General features: G+C 41.8%; 1 protein-coding gene across 1 annotated transcript in view; it reads right to left on the bottom strand.

Annotated features, from left to right (window-relative positions):
- Positions 1–1255: 1255 nt before the first annotated feature.
- Positions 1256–20000, bottom strand: part of LOC138965966 (amiloride-sensitive sodium channel subunit alpha-like) — a 57729-nt gene continuing 38984 nt past the window's right edge. Inside the window, exons 8-14 of the mRNA XM_070338050.1 lie at positions 19775–19861; positions 16577–16691; positions 15527–15614; positions 14194–14251; positions 6268–6365; positions 3075–3150; positions 1256–2292 (exon numbers count right to left, since the gene is read on the bottom strand). Of these exons, the coding sequence (XP_070194151.1) occupies positions 2143–2292; positions 3075–3150; positions 6268–6365; positions 14194–14251; positions 15527–15614; positions 16577–16691; positions 19775–19861 (672 nt within the window). The 3' untranslated portion in view covers positions 1256–2142. The remainder of the gene's footprint in view (positions 2293–3074; positions 3151–6267; positions 6366–14193; positions 14252–15526; positions 15615–16576; positions 16692–19774; positions 19862–20000) is intronic.

Below are 20000 nucleotides of genomic sequence, written 5' to 3'. Positions count from 1 at the left end.
CGACTTTAAAGGCGACACTAGCACTATTAGAAAGTTTCGCACGTCTTTCACAAGCCTTACAAACAGGAATCCGGATTGACTGGCCGCCATCTTAGAGTATTTACCGACATTCAAGGGGCGTTATCAAACATCATATTGGGCAACAGTCACTTCCCTTACACCGTAAAGGACTGCATCTCACAAAGCGTAACGATCATGCTATAATTTCACTTGCTTATAATATACAAGGTATGATCCAAACACAATGATCATACCACTATTATGAATGTCTCAGGTCACTGATAATAAAAATTAATATACTTTCAAAGGCCAAACATTCAGATAGAATATTTCTCAAAGATGACGTCATTAGCTGTGTCACTTTGTCTACGCCGTCGTGATATATCTACAGTCTCGTGTGCAAACACACTCTCTGTCACACGACTAACTCGTAATAGTGGGTAATCTCACACAATAAAATAAAAAATAAAAACTGTCAAAAAGGGCAACAATTATAACAATTAAGCTAGAAAGACGTCCGAAGAGCGCTTCAAACGACAATATTGTCGCTGCTGTGTCAAAACTGTAAAACAAAAGGCAACAATAATTATTACAATTAAGCCACAAAGACTTCAAAAGAGCGCTTCAAACAACAGTATTGTCGCTGCTGTGTCAAAACTGAAGAACTAATGATACAATGTTTACATACTATTATGAAGTACACCAATTAAACTTTTTCATGGGACAGACTTCCACAGAATTCTACACAAGGACCTCCCGCTTCAAAAGCTGGCCTCCAAATGGGTGCCACAGCGGAACGGAATATGTAAGAGGTTCCTGCTACACGCCATCTGCTCAACCGTTTTGAACCCAGTAGACCCAAACTTGTGATGACTGCAGTCACTGATTATCAGGCTTCTACTTTATTGCCAGAAAACACAGATACAAAGTGTGTCTGAACTAAAATGACCAGACGCTTGTAAGCGAAGTTTAAAAATCAAAAACAGGAATATTCGCTGTATGTTTTTTACCACGAAGCTAACAGCACTGTCAATGTCACATTGTATGCAAAAACCTTGTTACCCAAACTTACTCACGAGTTCAGCAGTCAGCGACCAAACAACCAAATGGGGAGCGCCCTTCTCCTCCATCAAAGGGCCAGTCTCCACAAAACAAGGACCGTAACTCCATTCCTAAAAGTCCAAATGATCCCATTTTTGTCTCATACCTTGTTCAGATCCGATTTTACCCCTTGTGATTTCTGGTTTTTTTCCTCTTTAAAAATTAGACTTCTTGCCAAGAAGTTTCATTGCATCTAGGACCTCAAAAAAGATGTAAAAACAGAGCTTAAAAGCAACTCAAGTAGGGTCATCTTAAGGCCTCTTCTCATTGGCAAAGGCACGTGTGACTTTGCATAACTGTAGGAGAAGAATAGTTCTAATGGTAACTGTACTTTGAGCTAGCTCCGTTAGTCTCCGTCAAAATCACATTTTGTTTGGACCATACCGCGTAGTTGGTGAGTTTTGCAGCAGAAGGGCGATCCTTTTCCTCTCGATCACTGGTACATGGTATAACATGCAACAAAGCAGAGCAGAAGTCGTTTCAATAAAAAACCCATTATTCTTGTGTCTTAAAAAGAGAGTCGCTCATCTCTCTTGACTTGGGGCTTTTATAACATCTTGCTCATCTCTCTTGACTTGGGCCTTTTATAACATCTTGCTCATCTCTCTTGACTTGGGTCTTTTATAACATCTTGCTCATCTCTCTTGACTTGGGCCTTTTATAACATCTTGCTCATCTCTCTTGACTTGGGTCTTTTATAACATCTTGCTCATCTCTCTTGACTTGGGTCTTTTATAACATCTTGCTCATCTCTCTTGACTTGGGCCTTTTATAACATCTTGCTCATCTCTCTTGACTTGGGCCTTTTATAACATCTTGCTCATCTCTCTTGACTTGGGCCTTTTATAACATCTTGCTCATCTCTCTTGACTTGGGCCTTTTATAACATCTTGCTCATCTCTCTTGACTTGGGCCTTTTATAACATCTTGCTATTTTCAAAACCTGAACAAATTAAACATGCAATGTTCTAATGCTCTAATGGTCGTGGAGCTGTGACCATGGTGACGTGGTCTTATGAGTCAAGGGGTGACGGGTCACAGTCAGGGCTGCAGGCGGTTGGAGGTCTTGAAACGCTTGCAACAGAAAATCAGGCAGAGCAGGAGCAGCTCCAGCAGCTCTGCCAGTCCCAGCACCGTCACCCCGATCCACAGCCCTAGAGTACCGCCAATGTCTGACAGGAATCGCTCTGTCTGTAACAATAATGCATTAAGATAATAATATTGATACGAGTATTTATATTGCGCAAATCCGTCTATACTGCTAAGCGCCTTACAATCAATCTTCATTATAATAATCTTCATTACAGGAACAATACACATTCAAAGGATCTTCAACAACAAAAACCCATTACATACATAATGCACATTCAAATAAATCGATTGCTATTAACTATAATCACAAAAAACCATAAACATGACGTTCATCTTATTCTACATCATTTTTTGATTCCAAAAACATATAAATATTTTATATTTGGATTAAAAACAAGCTCTCAAAATTAAAAATATAAAAATTATGATTAAAATAAAATTTCCGAAATCGATTGAAAAACAATTTCATCTTATTCCTTGTCGGTTCCTGATTCCAAAAACATATAGATATGATATGTTTGGATTAAAAACACGCTTAGAAAGTTAAAACGAAGACAGGTACAGAAAAGCGTGCTATGCAGCACAGCGCAACCACTACCGTGCTAAACAGGCTCGTCAGTTTCACTTTGATTTCACTGCGTTTTGCACGAGCGGCGGACTACGGTCATTGTGAAAACATGCAGTGCGTTCAGTTTCATTCTGTGAGTTCCACAGCTTGACTAAATGTATAGTCGGCTTTTAAAAAAGATTGATCAGGACGTCTTTCTAAGAATAAGGGGTTTACTCTCATCATGAACTTTCATTGACATAGATTTCAAGGGCAGTGCATAAATAAATTCCATAAACCAAAAATACCAAACACACTTGTCAAAGCCTCTTACGTTGTAGAAAGGAGACTCCTCCACTATTTCGTAGTTGAGGCGCTCGTAGTACAGTCGAATTCGTGCAAACGAGGCTCTGAAAACGCGCGATCGGCAGCACATTACATTCAACACTTCGGCGAACGACAAGGACTAGCACCAACTAAATAAAAACAAAACAATCCGAGGGCGAACGACAAGAAGTAGCAGACAAGAACAAACACGAGGCAAAATGACAGAGAAAGACAAGAACAAACACGAGGCAAAATGACAGAGAAAGACAAGAACAAACAAGAGGCAAAATGACAGAGAAAGACAAGAACAAACACGAGGCAAAATGACAGAGAAAGACAGGAACAAACAAGAGGCATAATGACAGAGAAAGACAGGAACAAACAAGAGGCAAAATGACAGAGAAAGACAGGAACAAACAAGAGGCATAATGACAGAGAAAGACAAGAACAAACAAGAGGCATAATGACAGAGAAAGACAGGAACAAACAAGAGGCATAATGACAGAGAAAGACAAGAACAAACAAGAGGCAAAATGACAGAGAAAGACAAGAACAAACAAGAGGCAAAATGACAGAGAAAGACAGGAACAAACAAGAGGCATAATGACAGAGAAAGACAAGAACAAACAAGAGGCAAAATGACAGAGAAAGACAGGAACAAACAAGAGGCAAAATGACAGAGAAAGACAGGACGAAAACCAGGACTAGCAAGAGAAGCACAGGACCAAAGACAAGGACTTGCAAGAGGTCAAAGGGCAGAGAAAGACAGACTTGCAAGAGGTCAAAGGGCAGAGAAAGACAGACTTGCAAGAGGTCAAACGGCAAAGAAAGACAGAATGGCAACAGGTCAAACGGCAAAGAAAGACAGAATGGCAAGAGGTCAAACGGCAAAGAAAGACAGATTGGCAACAGGTCAAACGGCAAAGAAAGACAGAACGGCAAGAGGTCAAACGGCAAAGAAAGACAGAATGGCAACAGATCAAACGGCAAAGAAAGACAGAATGGCAAGAGGTCAAACGGCAAAGAAAGACAGAATGGCAACAGGTCAAACGGCAAAGAAAGACAGAACGGCAAGAGGTCAAACGGCAAAGAAAGACAGAATGGCAACAGGTCAAAGTGCAGAAAAAGACACACTTGCAAGAGGTCAAAGGGCAGAAAAAGACAGACTTTTAAGAGGTCAAAGGGCAGAAAAAGACAGACTTTTAAGAGGTCAAAGGGCAGACAAAGACAGACTTGCAACAGGCTAGAGAGCAGACAAAGACAGACTTGCAACAGGCTAGAGGGCACAAAGACAGACTTGCAACAGGCTAGAGGGCAGACAAAGACAGACTTGCAACAGGCTAGAGGGCAGACAAAGACAGACTTGCAACAGGCTAGAGGGCAGACAAAGATAGACTTGCAACAGGCTAGAGGGCAGACAAAGACAGACTTGCAACAGGCTAGAGGGCAGACAAAGATAGACTTGCAACAGGCTAGAGGGCAGACAAAGATAGACTTGCAACAGGCTAGAGGGCAGACAAAGACAGACTTGCAACAGGCTAGAGGGCAGACAAAGACAGACTTGCAACAGGCTAGAGGGCAGACAAAGACAGACTTGCAACAGGCTAGAGGGCAGACAAAGACAGACTTGCAACAGGCTAGAGGGCAGACAAAGACAGACTTGCAACAGGCTAGAGGGCAGACAAAGACAGACTTGCAACAGGCTAGAGGGCAGACAAAGATAGACTTGCAACAGGCTAGAGGGCAGACAAAGACAGACTTGCAACAGGCTAGAGGGCAGACAAAGATAGACTTGCAACAGGCTAGAGGGCAGACAAAGACAGACTTGCAACAGGCTAGAGGGCAGACAAAGATAGACTTGCAACAGGCTAGAGGGCAGACAAAGACAGACTTGCAACAGGCTAGAGGGCAGACAAAGATAGACTTGCAACAGGCTAGAGGGCAGACAAAGACAGACTTGCAACAGGCTAGAGGGCAGACAAAGACAGACTTGCAACAGGCTAGAGGGCAGACAAAGACAGACTTGCAACAGGCTAGAGGGCACAAAGATAGACTTGCAACAGGCTAGAGGGCAGACAAAGATAGACTTGCAACAGACTAGAGGGCAGACAAAGATAGACTTGCAACAGGCTAGAGGGCAGACAAAGACAGACTTGCAACAGGCTAGAGGGCACAAAGATAGACTTGCAACAGGCTAGAGGGCAGACAAAGATAGACTTGCAACAGGCTAGAGGGCAGACAAAGATAGACTTGCAACAGGCTAGAGGGCAGACAAAGATAGACTTGCAACAGGCTAGAGGGCAGACAAAGACAGACTTGCAACAGACTAGAGGGCAGACAAAGACAGACTTGCAACAGGCTAGAGGGCAGACAAAGACAGACTTGCAACAGGCTAGAGGGCAGACAAAGACACACTTGCAACAGGCTAGAGGGCAGACAAAGACAGACTTGCAACAGGCTAGAGAGCAGACAAAGACAGACTTGCAACAGGCTAGAGGGCAGACAAAGACAGACTTGCAACAGACTAGAGGGCAGACAAAGACAGACTTGCAACAGGCTAGAGGGCAGACAAAGACAGACTTGCAACAGGCTAGAGGGCAGACAAAGACAGACTTGCAACAGGCTAGAGGGCAGACAAAGACAGACTTGCAACAGGCTAGAGAGCAGACAAAGACAGACTTGCAACAGGCTAGAGGGCAGACAAAGACAGACTTGCAACAGACTAGAGGGCAGACAAAGACAGACTTGCAACAGGCTAGAGGGCAGACAAAGACAGACTTGCAACAGGCTAGAGGGCAGACAAAGATAGACTTGCAACAGGCTAGAGGGCAGACAAAGACAGACTTGCAACAGGCTAGAGGGCAGACAAAGACAGACTTGCAACAGGCTAGAGGGCAGACAAAGACAGACTTGCAACAGGCTAAAGGGCAAAAGAAGACAGACTTGCAAGAGGTCAAAGGGCAGACAAAGACACAACAAAAGACCAACACTGGCAAGAGACAAGAGGACACAGAAATACAGGACGAAAACAAGAACTAGCAAGACACATGAACAAAATAAAGACAGGCAGAACAATTTGTGTGTTTGTTAACGTCCCCTCCACCGACGTGACTTAGCTAGAAAATAAAGTTACAGGTAGAAGGACAGAGAACTATAGCAAAACAACAATGACAAGCCAGAGAGAGGCAGAAGACCGCCACCTTCTGGTATCAGCGGACTCCACAGTGAAGACCTGGTTAGTGTAGGCACATTTGGGACTGTCCCCTCGGTCACGACACACCTGCTCCTCCAGCGTTTCCTGCAGTGGGCAAAAATAGAGATTGTAAACCCTGATTCCATCAGCGCGCCTCTCACCGCCTGCTTGAGCTCCCAAATGCAGATCCCTGAAGTACCCTCTACACACAGACATACCTATGACACATCTGTTTTCATTTCTACTTGCTTCCTGCGATGTTTCAGCCTTTTAAATTTGCAAAACTTGCAGTGGTTACTTTGCTATGATTGTTTCAGTTTCAAATTGATGGAGTTAACGACCATGGCATGGTCATAAATGTGTTAAAACAATTACACATTAACTCGAGCTTGTCCGTATTCTAGGGTTATGTTATTCTAACACCCCATAACCATTGTCCAGGCACATTCTAAAAAATTAGTTAAATGATAACAGAACAAATAGCTAGATTTGCATGTTATCTTCTCAAATTACAAATTGAACTTTTTTTGAGTGACGGCAATCAGCAGATCAAACATACCATGTGGCTGATAATGCTTTTTGCCAGCTCATTCACAGTAGCACAGAGTGGAACCATTTAGCTGATTGCATATCAAAAATCATTTTGGAATATTTGGTATAATGCATTATTGTCCCTAGGGATGTTATCCCTGGGGTCAACGTGCGGCGTCCGAAACGGACGTTACAGGAAGTCTGATCTATCAGGTGAGTAAAACTGTAACAACTGTGAACTGTTTGTAAAAAGATAGTCTGGCCGTGGCAGGTACAGTGGCAGAGTACTTGAAGAAAAAACAGTGAATTGCCTTATAATCATCCTGATTTTGAACAAAAATGTTGATCCACATGAAGAATCGCATAATTTATTAACAGCGTTATAAATTCTCGTCTTAAAATCAACACCTTCCGATAATTGTCTAAAACAGTAATAGAACAGTTTAGAATTTGCACTGTCTTGAGAATAAGAGGAATAAACCCTACCCGGCAACTACTGTGTTCATACCATGTCACTGAAGTGTGCTTACACCAAGGATAAAGTGTGTCACAGTCGACAAGAGGTTTTTAATATTACACAACATACATGATAAAGTGTGTCACGGTCGACAAGAGGTTTTTAATATTACACAACATACATGATAAAGTGTGTCACGGTCGACAAGAGGTTTTTAATATTACACAACATACATGATAAAGTGTGTCACGGTCGACAAGAGGTTGTTAATATTACACAACATACATGATAAAGTGTGTCACGGTCGACAAGAGGTTGTTAATATTACACAACATACATGATAAAGTGTGTCACGGTCGACAAGAGGTTTTTAATATTACACAACATACATGATAAAGTGTGTCACGGTCGACAAGAGGTTGTTAATATTACACAACATACATGATAAAGTGTGTCACGGTCGACAAGAGGTTGTTAATATTACACAACATACATGATAAAGTGTGTCACGGTCGACAAGAGGTTTTTAATATTACACAACATACATGATAAAGTGTGTCACGGTCGACAAGAGGTTGTTAATATTACACAACATACATGATAAACGTCGGACGTGCAATGTCCCTGTTTCAGTGCAACATTTTGCTCCAGATTAGGTTTTCCTTAATCAATTAACAATGGTTGATTTGTTTCCAGTTTTCTCTTATGTATTTCTTTAAGGGTTATATGAATGAAAAAACTGACAAGCACACCAAACCTAGGGCCTTACTTAACCACCATTACACACAGGCTAATATCTCTCGCCGAGCTTAGGATTCCAAGAATAGCGACCAGCGCGCTACTGTCTATAAGCCACAGCCTCACCCCGTTTTAAAGCATCACAGAATTAAACCTACCACTTGACTACATGTCAAAATAAAACTGACCACTTGAATACATGTCAAATTGCAATATACCACTTGACTCCATCTAACAATGAAACTTACCAATTGACTAAATGTAAAAATAAAACTGACCATTTGAATAAACGTACAAATAAAACTTACTTATTCCCCCCTCTGCTTCTTTACCTCTGTAAACTTGTAGGGGTAGTTATTTTTCGATAATGACCCAGCAACCAAACAAATAACGACCCAGCAACAGCCTGAATCCTCGATAGTGCAATGGGTTGAGAGGTTGATCTGTTTCGGTACTACTTTTTGCGACTGAAAAGTTCCGAACGCTCTAATGTACGAAGTATACATCTCTGGAGCAAACAATACAAACATACCGCATTTAAATTAACAACTACAGGCCTGAACACATGAATCTCCATATAAAATCCATGAGTTCGGTTGTTTTCTGAATCTAGATCTGCCGTGCTCAAACCGTTCATCACAAGCAATTTCCCAAGGCAAGTAACTCATACTTTGTCTAGCGACAAGAGTAGTTCCCCTTCTTTTCACTCAGTTCCTTCGACAACAGACTGCAATCCGACGGTCAGTTTTCAACAATATTTCATTTAATAAACAGATCACACGCAACCAAATGCACACATCTCATCAATTTAAACAACATAAAGGGGTTTCATACACTATTTTCCACAGAAAACTGAACTTCATACAGTTTTTAACGTTGGAACACGGGTGCAAAAGTTCGTCTGCTGGTCCCATTTGACCAAAAAACATTATCCTAAGCGATACCAAAACATATACAGAACACACAATATCTGCCTTTGCCGCCACAGCAGAATAACAGCATATCTGTGTACTTGATTTTAGCCCAAAATAGGAAAACTGACAAGAAGTGTTAACAGAATGGAATGATTTGCACAGAACTATACAACCGCGCATTAATCGATCGCCTGCGCAGGTTGATTGGTTGAGAGAATAGGATTCGATCAAACTTTCGCAAAAAAACTCCTCTTTTCTTTGAATAACTGAAGAAAGGAGGAATAAAGAGGTTACATGCCGAGTCTCAGTGATTATAAAAAATAATGGTCTCAGTTCGCGGTCATGAAAAAGCTCGCTAAAGCTCGCATTTTTCATGATCCGCTAACTTCGACCATTATTTTTAATAATCACTGAGACTCGGCATGTAACCTCTACCTCTTGACTGAATGTACAAATGAAACTTACCACGTAGCTTAGCACAGGGTTAAGTGTTAGGAACATGATTTTGATTAATTGGGTGTAAACGGAATGTATAATATAATGTCAAGTGCTAGCACCTATGGTTGCTAGGGTTGACAACCTGAACACCCACGGATTTTTGTCTTGTCACGATGCACGTGAAGTTTTTGTGAATCCACCCCAACTGGTGGACGGGTGAGCTGTCCCGGTCACTTTTACCTGAATTGTCACAGAGGACGGATGGAAGCTGTTAATACATAGAGTAAATGAATTGCCGAAGTGAGGTAAATATTCTTTGATGTTGTAAACCGGTTTAGTTATAATATCAAATTATTAGTAGTGTTTATGTAAACTGGCAAACTCCATGCATATTGTAACAGATGAGACTTTAACCTGAACATTTGCAGATCTAACTTTCGTAATGAGAAACGTGATACAGATCTAAAAGTGTTCTTCGTGACGCACGTGAAGGAACTCTAATGTCAAGGTCGACAATGACTGGACGACTTGTGGACAATGACTGGAAGACTTGTGGACAATGACTGGAAGACTTGTGGACAAAGACTGGAAGACTTGTGGACAATGACTGGACGACTTGTGGACAATGACTGGAAGACTTGTGGACAATGACTGGAAGACTTGTGGACAATGACTGGAAGACTTGTGGACAAAGACTGGAAGACTTGTGGACAATGACTGGAAGACTTGTGGACAATGACTGGGAGACTTGTGGACAATGACTGGAAGACTTGTGGACAAATGTCATGATATTAACTGTGGTAAAATGTACTTACCAGAAAACCACTGAACAGTTCGTAGCAGTATACTTTCGTTGACCAGTTCATATAGTTTTTATTCGGAATCGCGTTTGTATCATGAGAACGCGATCGGTACGAACACAATAGAACATAATCTTCTCTTGGACGACGCCATTTTAGATGACGTGTTGGACGACGCCATTTTAGATGACGTGTTACACGAGATCTCATCGAGAAAGAACGATGAATGATTGTTGTTTTATACAATGTGCATGTAATTATTACTGTATGCATTTTAGAATTGATTCATTATTGATAAGATAATGAATGAGTGAAAGGAAATAGAGATTTAATTAGTTAGGTAAGATAAATTGTGTGTAGGTTGTTAGAGGTTACCTAGAGAAACGTAAACAAACACTTTCGATCGCCTTGACTCTAAGACGATCGAGAGTGTCGGTTCGTTGCTAAAGGTACGAGACACGCAAGCAGCAAAGAGAAGCAAGGTATGTTGTGTATGTTGTTAGGACATGTATTGGGGTAACATAGACAAACAGGGGAGATCGTTATAGACGATCGAAACGTTAGTGGTAGCTAGAGGTAACAGGTAAACAAACAAGGAAGGGGATAAATAGAGAAGGGAAAGGAGAAATCGGGACTATGCTAGACTATGCTAGACTATGCTACACTATGTTATGGGATGCGGCTATGCTATGCAGGGGGTTATGTTTTATGCTTATGGTCTTTGACTACGTCTTCTTCTGGGTACGGAGCAGACTAACGGGAAAAAGGGGATTTGGAGCAAGTTACCGAGGAGGAGTAACTGGAGCGGTCTAACAGGAAAAAGGGGGTTTGGAGCAAGTTACCGAAGAGGAGTAACTGAAGCGCTCTAACAGGAAAAAGGGGATTTGGAACAAGTTATTGAAGAAGAGGAATAATTGAAGTTGTCTAATGGGAACAAGAAGATTTTGAGAGCAGTCTAATGTAAAGGATGGTTGGAAGAGTCTTCTAATCGTACAAGTATGGACGATCCAGTGATGTTTTGATGTTAACGGATTACAGGTACATTACCAGATATATATAAATTTGTCATTCTAACTGAGTGTTTGAATGATTATTGCCATGAGATAATCAGTTAATTAAATCTGAGTCTTGAAACCTGCAACAATTTGTTTTTTTCTTTTATTCATCATCACCACTAACATTTATTTCACACATCACAACAACCAAAGAGAGCAATCTGCTTTCGTTACAATATGGATACAACATTGCCAGTTTACACACCACAGACTTATTAATTTCCCTTTTGTGTACGTCAGACAAAAGGGAGGAACCGAGGAAGAATGAGTCCAGCAACCCCCAACCAGACAGTCTAGCTCCTACGGCAACCCGAAGAGCATGAGAGCCAGGGAGCATGAGAGCCAGAGAGTATGACTGTACCATAACATCTATGTCCATTCATTGTCACTCGTCATACCATCATGTCGGGCGGGGACGTAGCTCAGTTGGTAGCGCGCTGGCTTTGTAGCCAGTTGGTCGCTATCAGCGTGGGTTCGATCCCCACGTTCCGCGAGAGATTTATTTCTCGGAGTCAACTTTGTGCAGACTCTCTTCGGTGTCCGAACACCCCCGTGTGCACACATGCGCACGAAAAAGATCCCACGTTCACAGCGAAAGTCTCAGGGCTTGGAAAACACGAAGACACGCATGCATCATCTCTCGTCTCCGATTATCAGGATCGTATTTCGATACTTTGACGAGACAAACCCAATGCTGGTCTGTCGAAGAAGACAGCCACAGCGGGCTTGTTCGAATCAAAGTATCACACCATATCTTCAACGTATTACCAATACCTGTCCCAATATAGACCAGTTGGTCTAAGAGGACGTTAAACCCTAATAGTCAGTCACCATCATGTCTACTGTCACCTTATTCGTCTCCGTCTTCCTGCATCGCCCCTCGTAAACATTATCGTCATACCACCGTCTTCGTCTTCACCCTGTGTCATTCGTCTCCGTCATCGTATTCTACCCGGTCGTCGTCATCATCATCAAAGGTTTTAATGTGGTAACGTCAGAAAGTAAAGTATGCATGTGTGTGCGAGTAAAGGCCAGTTAGAGAATTATTTTGTGTGACCAGAAATAATATTTCAATCTTTTGCCGGTTTATAATTATATGTCTTGTGTTGTATAAGTATGTAAAGTACGCGAGTAAATTGTTAAACTGTTTCCCTTTTTAAATTTAGTCAAGTTTTGACTAAATGTTTTAACAAAGAGGGGGAATCGAGACGAGGGTCATGGGGTGTGTGTGTGTGTGTGTGTGTGTGTGTGTGTGTGTGTGTGTGTGTGTGTGTGTGTGTGTGTGTGTGTGTGTGTGTATGTCTGTCTGTCTGTCTGTCTGTCTGTCTGTCTGTCTGTCTGTCTGTCTGTCTGTGCGTGTGTGTGTGTAGAGCGATTCAGATCAAACTACTGGACCGATCTTTATGAAATTTTACATGAGAGTTCCTGGGAATGATATCCCCGGACGTTTTTTCATTTTTTCGATAAATACTTTTGATGACGTCATATCAGGCTTTTTGTAAAAGTTGAGGCGGCACTGTCACACCCTCATTTTTTAATCAAATTGATTGAAATTTGTGTAAAGCAATCTTCGACGAAGGCCGGACTTCGGTATAGCATTTCAGCTTGGTGGCTTAAAAATTATTTAATGACTTTAGTCATTAAAAATCTAAAAATTGTAATTAAAATGGTCTTTTTATAAAACGATCCAAATTTACGTTCATCTTATTCTTCATCATTTTCTGATTCCAAAAACATATAAATATGTTATAATTATTTGGATTAAAAACAAGCTCTGAAAATTAAAAATATAAAAATTATGATCAAAATTAAATTTCTGAAATCGATTTAAAACAATTTCATCTTATTCCTTGTCGGTTCCTGATTCCAAAAACATATAGATATGATATGTTTGGATTAAAAACACGCTCAGAAAGTTCAAAGGAAGAGAGGTACAGAAAAGCGTGCTATGCAGCACAGCGAAACCACTACCGCGCTGAACAGGCTCGTCAGTTTTACTCCGTTTTGCACAGCTTGACTAAATGTAGTAATTTCGCCTTACGCGACTTGTTCTTGGTTATTGTTGTGAGTGGGGTGAACCTGCAATACAAAGAGTGAGTACTTGTGAGTACGTCATTCGTTATAGCTTATAAAACCCATTATTAACATTAAGGTTAGGGTGGGTTAGGGTTAAGGTTGAAATAAAAATTACCATGCAGCTAAACACAGGGTTAGGGTGTGTTAGGGTTAGGGTGTGTTAGGGTTAGGGTGTGTTATGGTTAGGGTGTGTTAGGGTTAGGGTGTGTTATGGTTAGGGTGTGTTAGGGTTAGGGTGTGTTAGGGTTAGGGTGTGTTAGGGTTAGGGTGTGTTAGGGTTAGGGTGTGTTAGGGTTAGGGTGTGTTATGGTTAGGGTGTGTTATGGTTAGGGTGTGTTAGGGTTAGGGTGTGTTAGGGTTAGGGTGTGTTATGGTTAGGGTGTGTTATGGTTAGGGTGTGTTATGGTTAGGGTGTGTTATGGTTAGGGTGTGTTATGGTTAGGGTGTGTTAGGGTTAGGGTGTGTTAGGGTTAGGGTGTGTTAGGGTTAGGGTGTGTTATGGTTAGGGTGTGTTAGGGTTAGGGTGTGTTAGGGTTAGGGTGTGTTATGGTTAGGGTGTGTTATGGTTAGGGTGTGTTAGGGTTAGGGTGTGTTATGGTTAGGGTGTGTTAGGGTTAGGGTGTGTTAGGGTTAGGGTGTGTTAGGGTTAGGGTGTGTTATGGTTAGGGTGTGTTATGGTTAGGGTGTGTTATGGTTAGGGTGTGTTATGGTTAGGGTGTGTTATGGTTAGGGTGTGTTATGGTTAGGGTGTGTTAGGGTTAGGGTGTGTTATGGTTAGGGTGTGTTATGGTTAGGGTGTGTTATGGTTAGGGTGTGTTATGGTTAGGGTGTGTTATGGTTAGGGTGTGTTATGGTTAGGGTGTGTTATGGTTAGGGTGGGTTGGGGTTAGGGTGGGTTGGGGTTGAGGTTGGAATAAAACTGACCACGAAGCTGAGCACGGGCCAGGGTCGGCTGGACAGCGTGGGGCTGTACACCAGTTCGCTGCAACACAAAAACCCAAGGTAATGATTCTGTTTGGAGGATAAGAAAAACGGATTCCATAAGTAAAAACAGAACACTTCAGTGATAAATCGATTAAGACAAACAGATAAACGCAGTTGTTACGTCGCTTATGACACAGACATAAAGCCTCTTGTTAATTCCATATGAAGCAAGAGACTAAACTTGGCCAACACATTATTACAACAAATTTCGCACCCACATTAATTCCAGTGTCATTTCATTAAAACGTAATATGCAAGTTACGGCCGTTCACTTAACTATCAGGATCACCTTTTGCATTGAACATTTCATTTACAGGAATAACGTGACCGCCGCTCAAATAAGGGTACCCTCAAAATCGACCAGACCAAAACGGAAGGGCCAAATCAAAAATCTTTAAAAAAAATCACAACAGGCAACACTTTGCAACTTTGACATAAGAGAAAAAAGTCAAATCCATTATTTACCCTGAACAGATTGTTCTGTTTATTTACACTACACCTTTATTTTACTATAAACAAAAAATTGTTAAAAATGACAACTTGATTTTGCAGATTGTACAAGGAAAGTTAATTCAAACAAATTTCTATAATAGCGGACACAGCTCGCACGATTACCGACCATTTAAAAGCTAACTGCGCTGTGTAAAAAAAAAATACCCAACAGAAATCTAAACTGTGCCAAAAACGTTATTTCAAAAGATTTCGCACCCGAATAAAAACACTATTCCCCTATCATTTTATTCAAACTTAATATGCCAGTTAAGGTTGACTATCTGGTTTACCTTTCCGATTAAATATATTTCTTTGACAGGGATCACGTGACGGCCGCTCAAGTGCACCCTCAAAATGTGTCGGACAAAAAAGGAAGGGCCCAATTTAAAACCAACAACAAATCACAATAGCCAAACTTTTCAACTTTTACATGCCAAAAATAAAAAAAAACAATTAAATTATCTACCCCGAACATGTTTGTTTAACTAGCTTGTGTGTTTCGTGGGTTATGCTTTTTCTACTAACGCAGGTGTCCAACGCATGAGCGGTCAAAAACGGGACTTCTTGCGTCACTTTTAGAGAGTAGCATAACACAAAGCGCTGTATTTCAGCAATAACTTGGTGGATTGGTTTGAAACTTGCAGAACATTTTACCAACATACTAGACGTGCTTCACACTTAGACAGACTACACACTCATACAGACTTCAAACTTATACCGACTTCACACTTACAGAGAGTTGACACTTACAAAGACTTGACAGTTCTACACAGACACTGACTTGCACGGGTTGAAGCACTGACACATGTCCTCGCCCCTCTCAGTGCTGTTGTAGTAGTCTTCGTACACCCCCTTCAGGCACCGGAACTCTGTCACACGACAAACAGCTCATAGGATAATTCCAATAGACTGTCAGCCAACACAAAGTGGATTGGATTATTGACAATAGACTGTCAGCCAACAAAAAGTTGATTGGATTATTGACAATAGACTGTCAGCCAACAAAAAGTTGATTGGATTATTGACAATAGACTGGCAGCCAACAAAAAGTTGATTGGATTATTGACAATAGACTCAGTAAGACTGGATTGTTCCCACTAATCAGATAAGAAATTATATAATAGGGTTATTCCAAATAGACTCTGTTGTCATGTATGTCATTGGGTGGACATCACAAGAGACAATCGCTCTACTGTCAGTTCAGAAAACAGCACGAGAGGGTCCCACAGAATAGGTAACCTCCTCTCCTTCTTTCCATTAAAAAACATACACACGAGTGCTCATGGCCTGTAGCAACCTTCCCCATACACACACGCACACACACACACACACACACACACACACACACACACACACACATGCACACTCACTCACTTACTCACACACACACACACACACATACACACACACACACACACACACACACATGTATACACACGCACACGCACACACTCACACACACAATCACACACACAAACACTCATACCCCCGCCCACACACACACAGACACACAGACACACACGCACACACACACAGACACACACACACACACACACAGACACACACACGCACACACACACACACACACACAGACACGCACACGCACACACACACACACACGCACACACACAAACAGACACACACACAGACACACACCACACACACACACACACACACACGCACACAGACACACACACGCACACACACGCACACACACACACACAGACACACACACGCACACACACACACACACACACACACGCACACACACACACAGACACACACACACACACACACACACACACACACACACACACACACACACACACACCTTGCAGTGTAGAGCAGTACTGCACAGTGTCGTTAGGAGTGTTGACACCGTCATCTGGTGACACACACTGGCATTCCTCCATCATGGCTTTCTTCAGACATTGGTCACGACAGTTCTGAAACGTCATCAGTACTTACACTTTTAAAAAGTAACTAGTACCTACCCTAGTTAAACACCACCATTACCTACAATATATAAACATCACCAGTACCTACAATATATAAACATCACCAGTACCTACAATATATAAACATCACCAGTACCTACAATATATAAACATCACCAGTACCTACAATATATAAACATCACCAGTACCTACAATATATAAACATCACCAGTACCTACAATATATAAACATCACCAGTACCTACAATATATAAACATCACCAGTACCTACAATATATAAACATCACCAGTACCTACAATATATAAACATCACCAGTACCTACAATATATAAACGTCACCAGTACCTACACTGTATAAACAGTACCTACACTATATAAACGTCACCAGTACCTACACTATTTACACATCACCAGTACTTACACTATATACATATCACCAGTACATACACTATATAAACGTCACCAGTACCTACAATATATAAACATCACCAGTACCTACAATATATAAACATCACCAGTACCTACAATATATAAACATCACCAGTACCTACAATATATAAACGTCACCAGTACCTACACTGTATAAACAGTACCTACACTATATAAACGTCACCAGTACCTACACTATTTACACATCACCAGTACTTACACTATATACATATCACTAGTACATACACTATATAAACGTCACCAGTACCTACACTATATACACATCACCAGTACTTACACTATATAAACAGTACCTACACTATATAAACACAACCAGTACCTACACTATATAACCGCGCTAGGGGTACGCATTACCGTGAAGCTGGCAGTCAGTGCTACCAAATGTCGTCTGTGTCTACCACTCGGTGGTGACTTAATGTGGGTCTATGTAAGCAGATGCCAGCGCAAGCAATCTGATGCAGAGTCAGGAGGCGGTTTGGTACAAGAGAACCTTAGAGGCCACAGCCTCGGCCGTCTAAGGGATCTGTGTGTCTGCTTGGGTGGGAATGTTCTGAGCAAAACACTATGTGTTACTCCATACCCCCCGCCCTCCATGGAACTTCTTGACCCCAACAAATTGGGGGGGGGGGGGAGTTTGCCCAGTCGGTAGAGGCGCTGGCTTTAAAACCGGTTGTTACTATCAGCGTGGGTTAAACCCCCAAGTTCGGCGTGGGATGTGTGTCCCAGAGTCAACTTTGTGCAGACTCTCCTCGGTGTCCGAACACCCCCGTGTGCACGCATGCGCACGATAAAGATCCCAGGGTCACAGCGAAAGCCTCAGGCCTTGGAAACACGAATACATGCATGCAAAAATATGAAGCCCGGGTGTCCGTTCGGCCAACAGCCAATAAAGTAACCATTTCAGCACTGACCCAAGACGACCCAACCCGGTCCCAAGCCCATTTCAGGTCTCCTCTAGCAGCCGGCAGCCAGCTGTCTACACCCCCCCCCCCCCCCCCCCCCGTGCATTTTTATTTTTTATTTTCATACAAAGCCGGATTTTTCCGTGTAACATGCGCCCAATGGCTTTGCCGTGAGGGCGTAAAACTTACATTTTCTCTTTCTACACTATATAAACACCACCAGTACCTACACTATATAAACATCACCAGTACCTACACTATATAAACATCACCAGTACCTACACTATATAAACACCACCAGTACCTACACTATATAAACACCACCAGTACCTACACTATATAAACATCACCAGTACCTACACTATATAAACATCACCAGTACCTACACTATATAAACACCACCAGTACCTACACTATATAAACACCACCAGTACCTACACTATATAAACATCACCAGTACCTACACTATATAAACACCACCAGTACCTACACTATATAAACACCACCAGTACCTACACTATATAAACATCACCAGTACCTACACTATATAAACACCACTAGTACCTACACTATATAAACATCACCAGTACCTACACTAGATAAACACCACCAGTACCTACACTATATATACATCACCAGTACCTACACTATATAAACACCACCAGTACCTACACTATATAAACATCACCAGTACCTACACTATATAAACAGCACCAGTACCTACACTATATAAACATCACCAGTACCTACACTATATAAACATCACCAGTACATACACTATATAAACACCATCAGTACCTACACTATATAAACATCACCAGTACCTACACTATATAAACATCACCAGTACCTACACTATATAAACATCACCAGTACCTACACTATATAAACACCATCAGTACCTACACTATATAAACACCACCAGTACCTACACTATATAAACATCACCAGTACCTACACTATATAAACACCACCAGTACCTACACTATATAAACATCACCAGTACCTACACTATAGAAACACCACCAGTACCTACACTAGATAAACATCACCAGTACCTACACTATATCAACACCACCAGTACCTACATTATATAAACACCACCAGTACCTACACTATATAAACACCACCAGTACCTACACTATATAAACACCACCAGTACCTACATTATATAAACACCACCAGTACCTACACTATATAAACACCACCAGTACCTACACTATATAAACACCACCAGTACCTACTTTATATTAACACCACCAGTACGTACACTATATAAACATCACCAGTAACTACACTATATCAACACAACCAGTACCTACACTATATAAACAGACATCAGACAGGATAATTATGTACCATCATGGTACATGTGACGGTTTAAGGACAAGACAGAGTACGTAGCATCATGCTACATGTGACGGTCTGATGACAAGACAGGGTACGCACCATGATGCTACATGTGACGGTGTGATGACAAGACAGGGTACTCACCATGATGTTACATGTGACGGTGTGATGACAAGACAGGGTACGTAGCATCATGCTACATGTGACAGTGTGATGACAAGACAGGGTACGCACCATGATGCTACATGTGACGGTTTAAGGACAAGACAGGGTACGCACCAATGATGGTACATGTGACGGTGTGATGACAAGACAGGGTATGTACCATGATGCTACATGTGACGGTGTGATGACAAGACAGGGTACGCACCATGATGGTGTACTTGTAGCCAGTCTCGTTGTGCTCGTGCTCCTGCTGACAGTCCCCGTACTGTCCCCCCATCCTGGTGATCTGGGTCTGAAACACACACGTCACATCACTAGTAGTCAGGACAACACGAGACATTGTTCTTATTTATGTGTCATTGCATGTCGCATTCGGCACGCACGCACGCACGCACGCACGCACGCACGCACGCACGCACACACATCACACA

Source organism: Littorina saxatilis, linkage group LG5 (genome assembly GCF_037325665.1).
Source record: "Littorina saxatilis isolate snail1 linkage group LG5, US_GU_Lsax_2.0, whole genome shotgun sequence".
Taxonomy (NCBI): domain Eukaryota; kingdom Metazoa; phylum Mollusca; class Gastropoda; order Littorinimorpha; family Littorinidae; genus Littorina; species Littorina saxatilis.
Note: the sequence above shows the minus strand (reverse complement) of the source record. Positions and strands in the feature narration are given on the sequence as shown.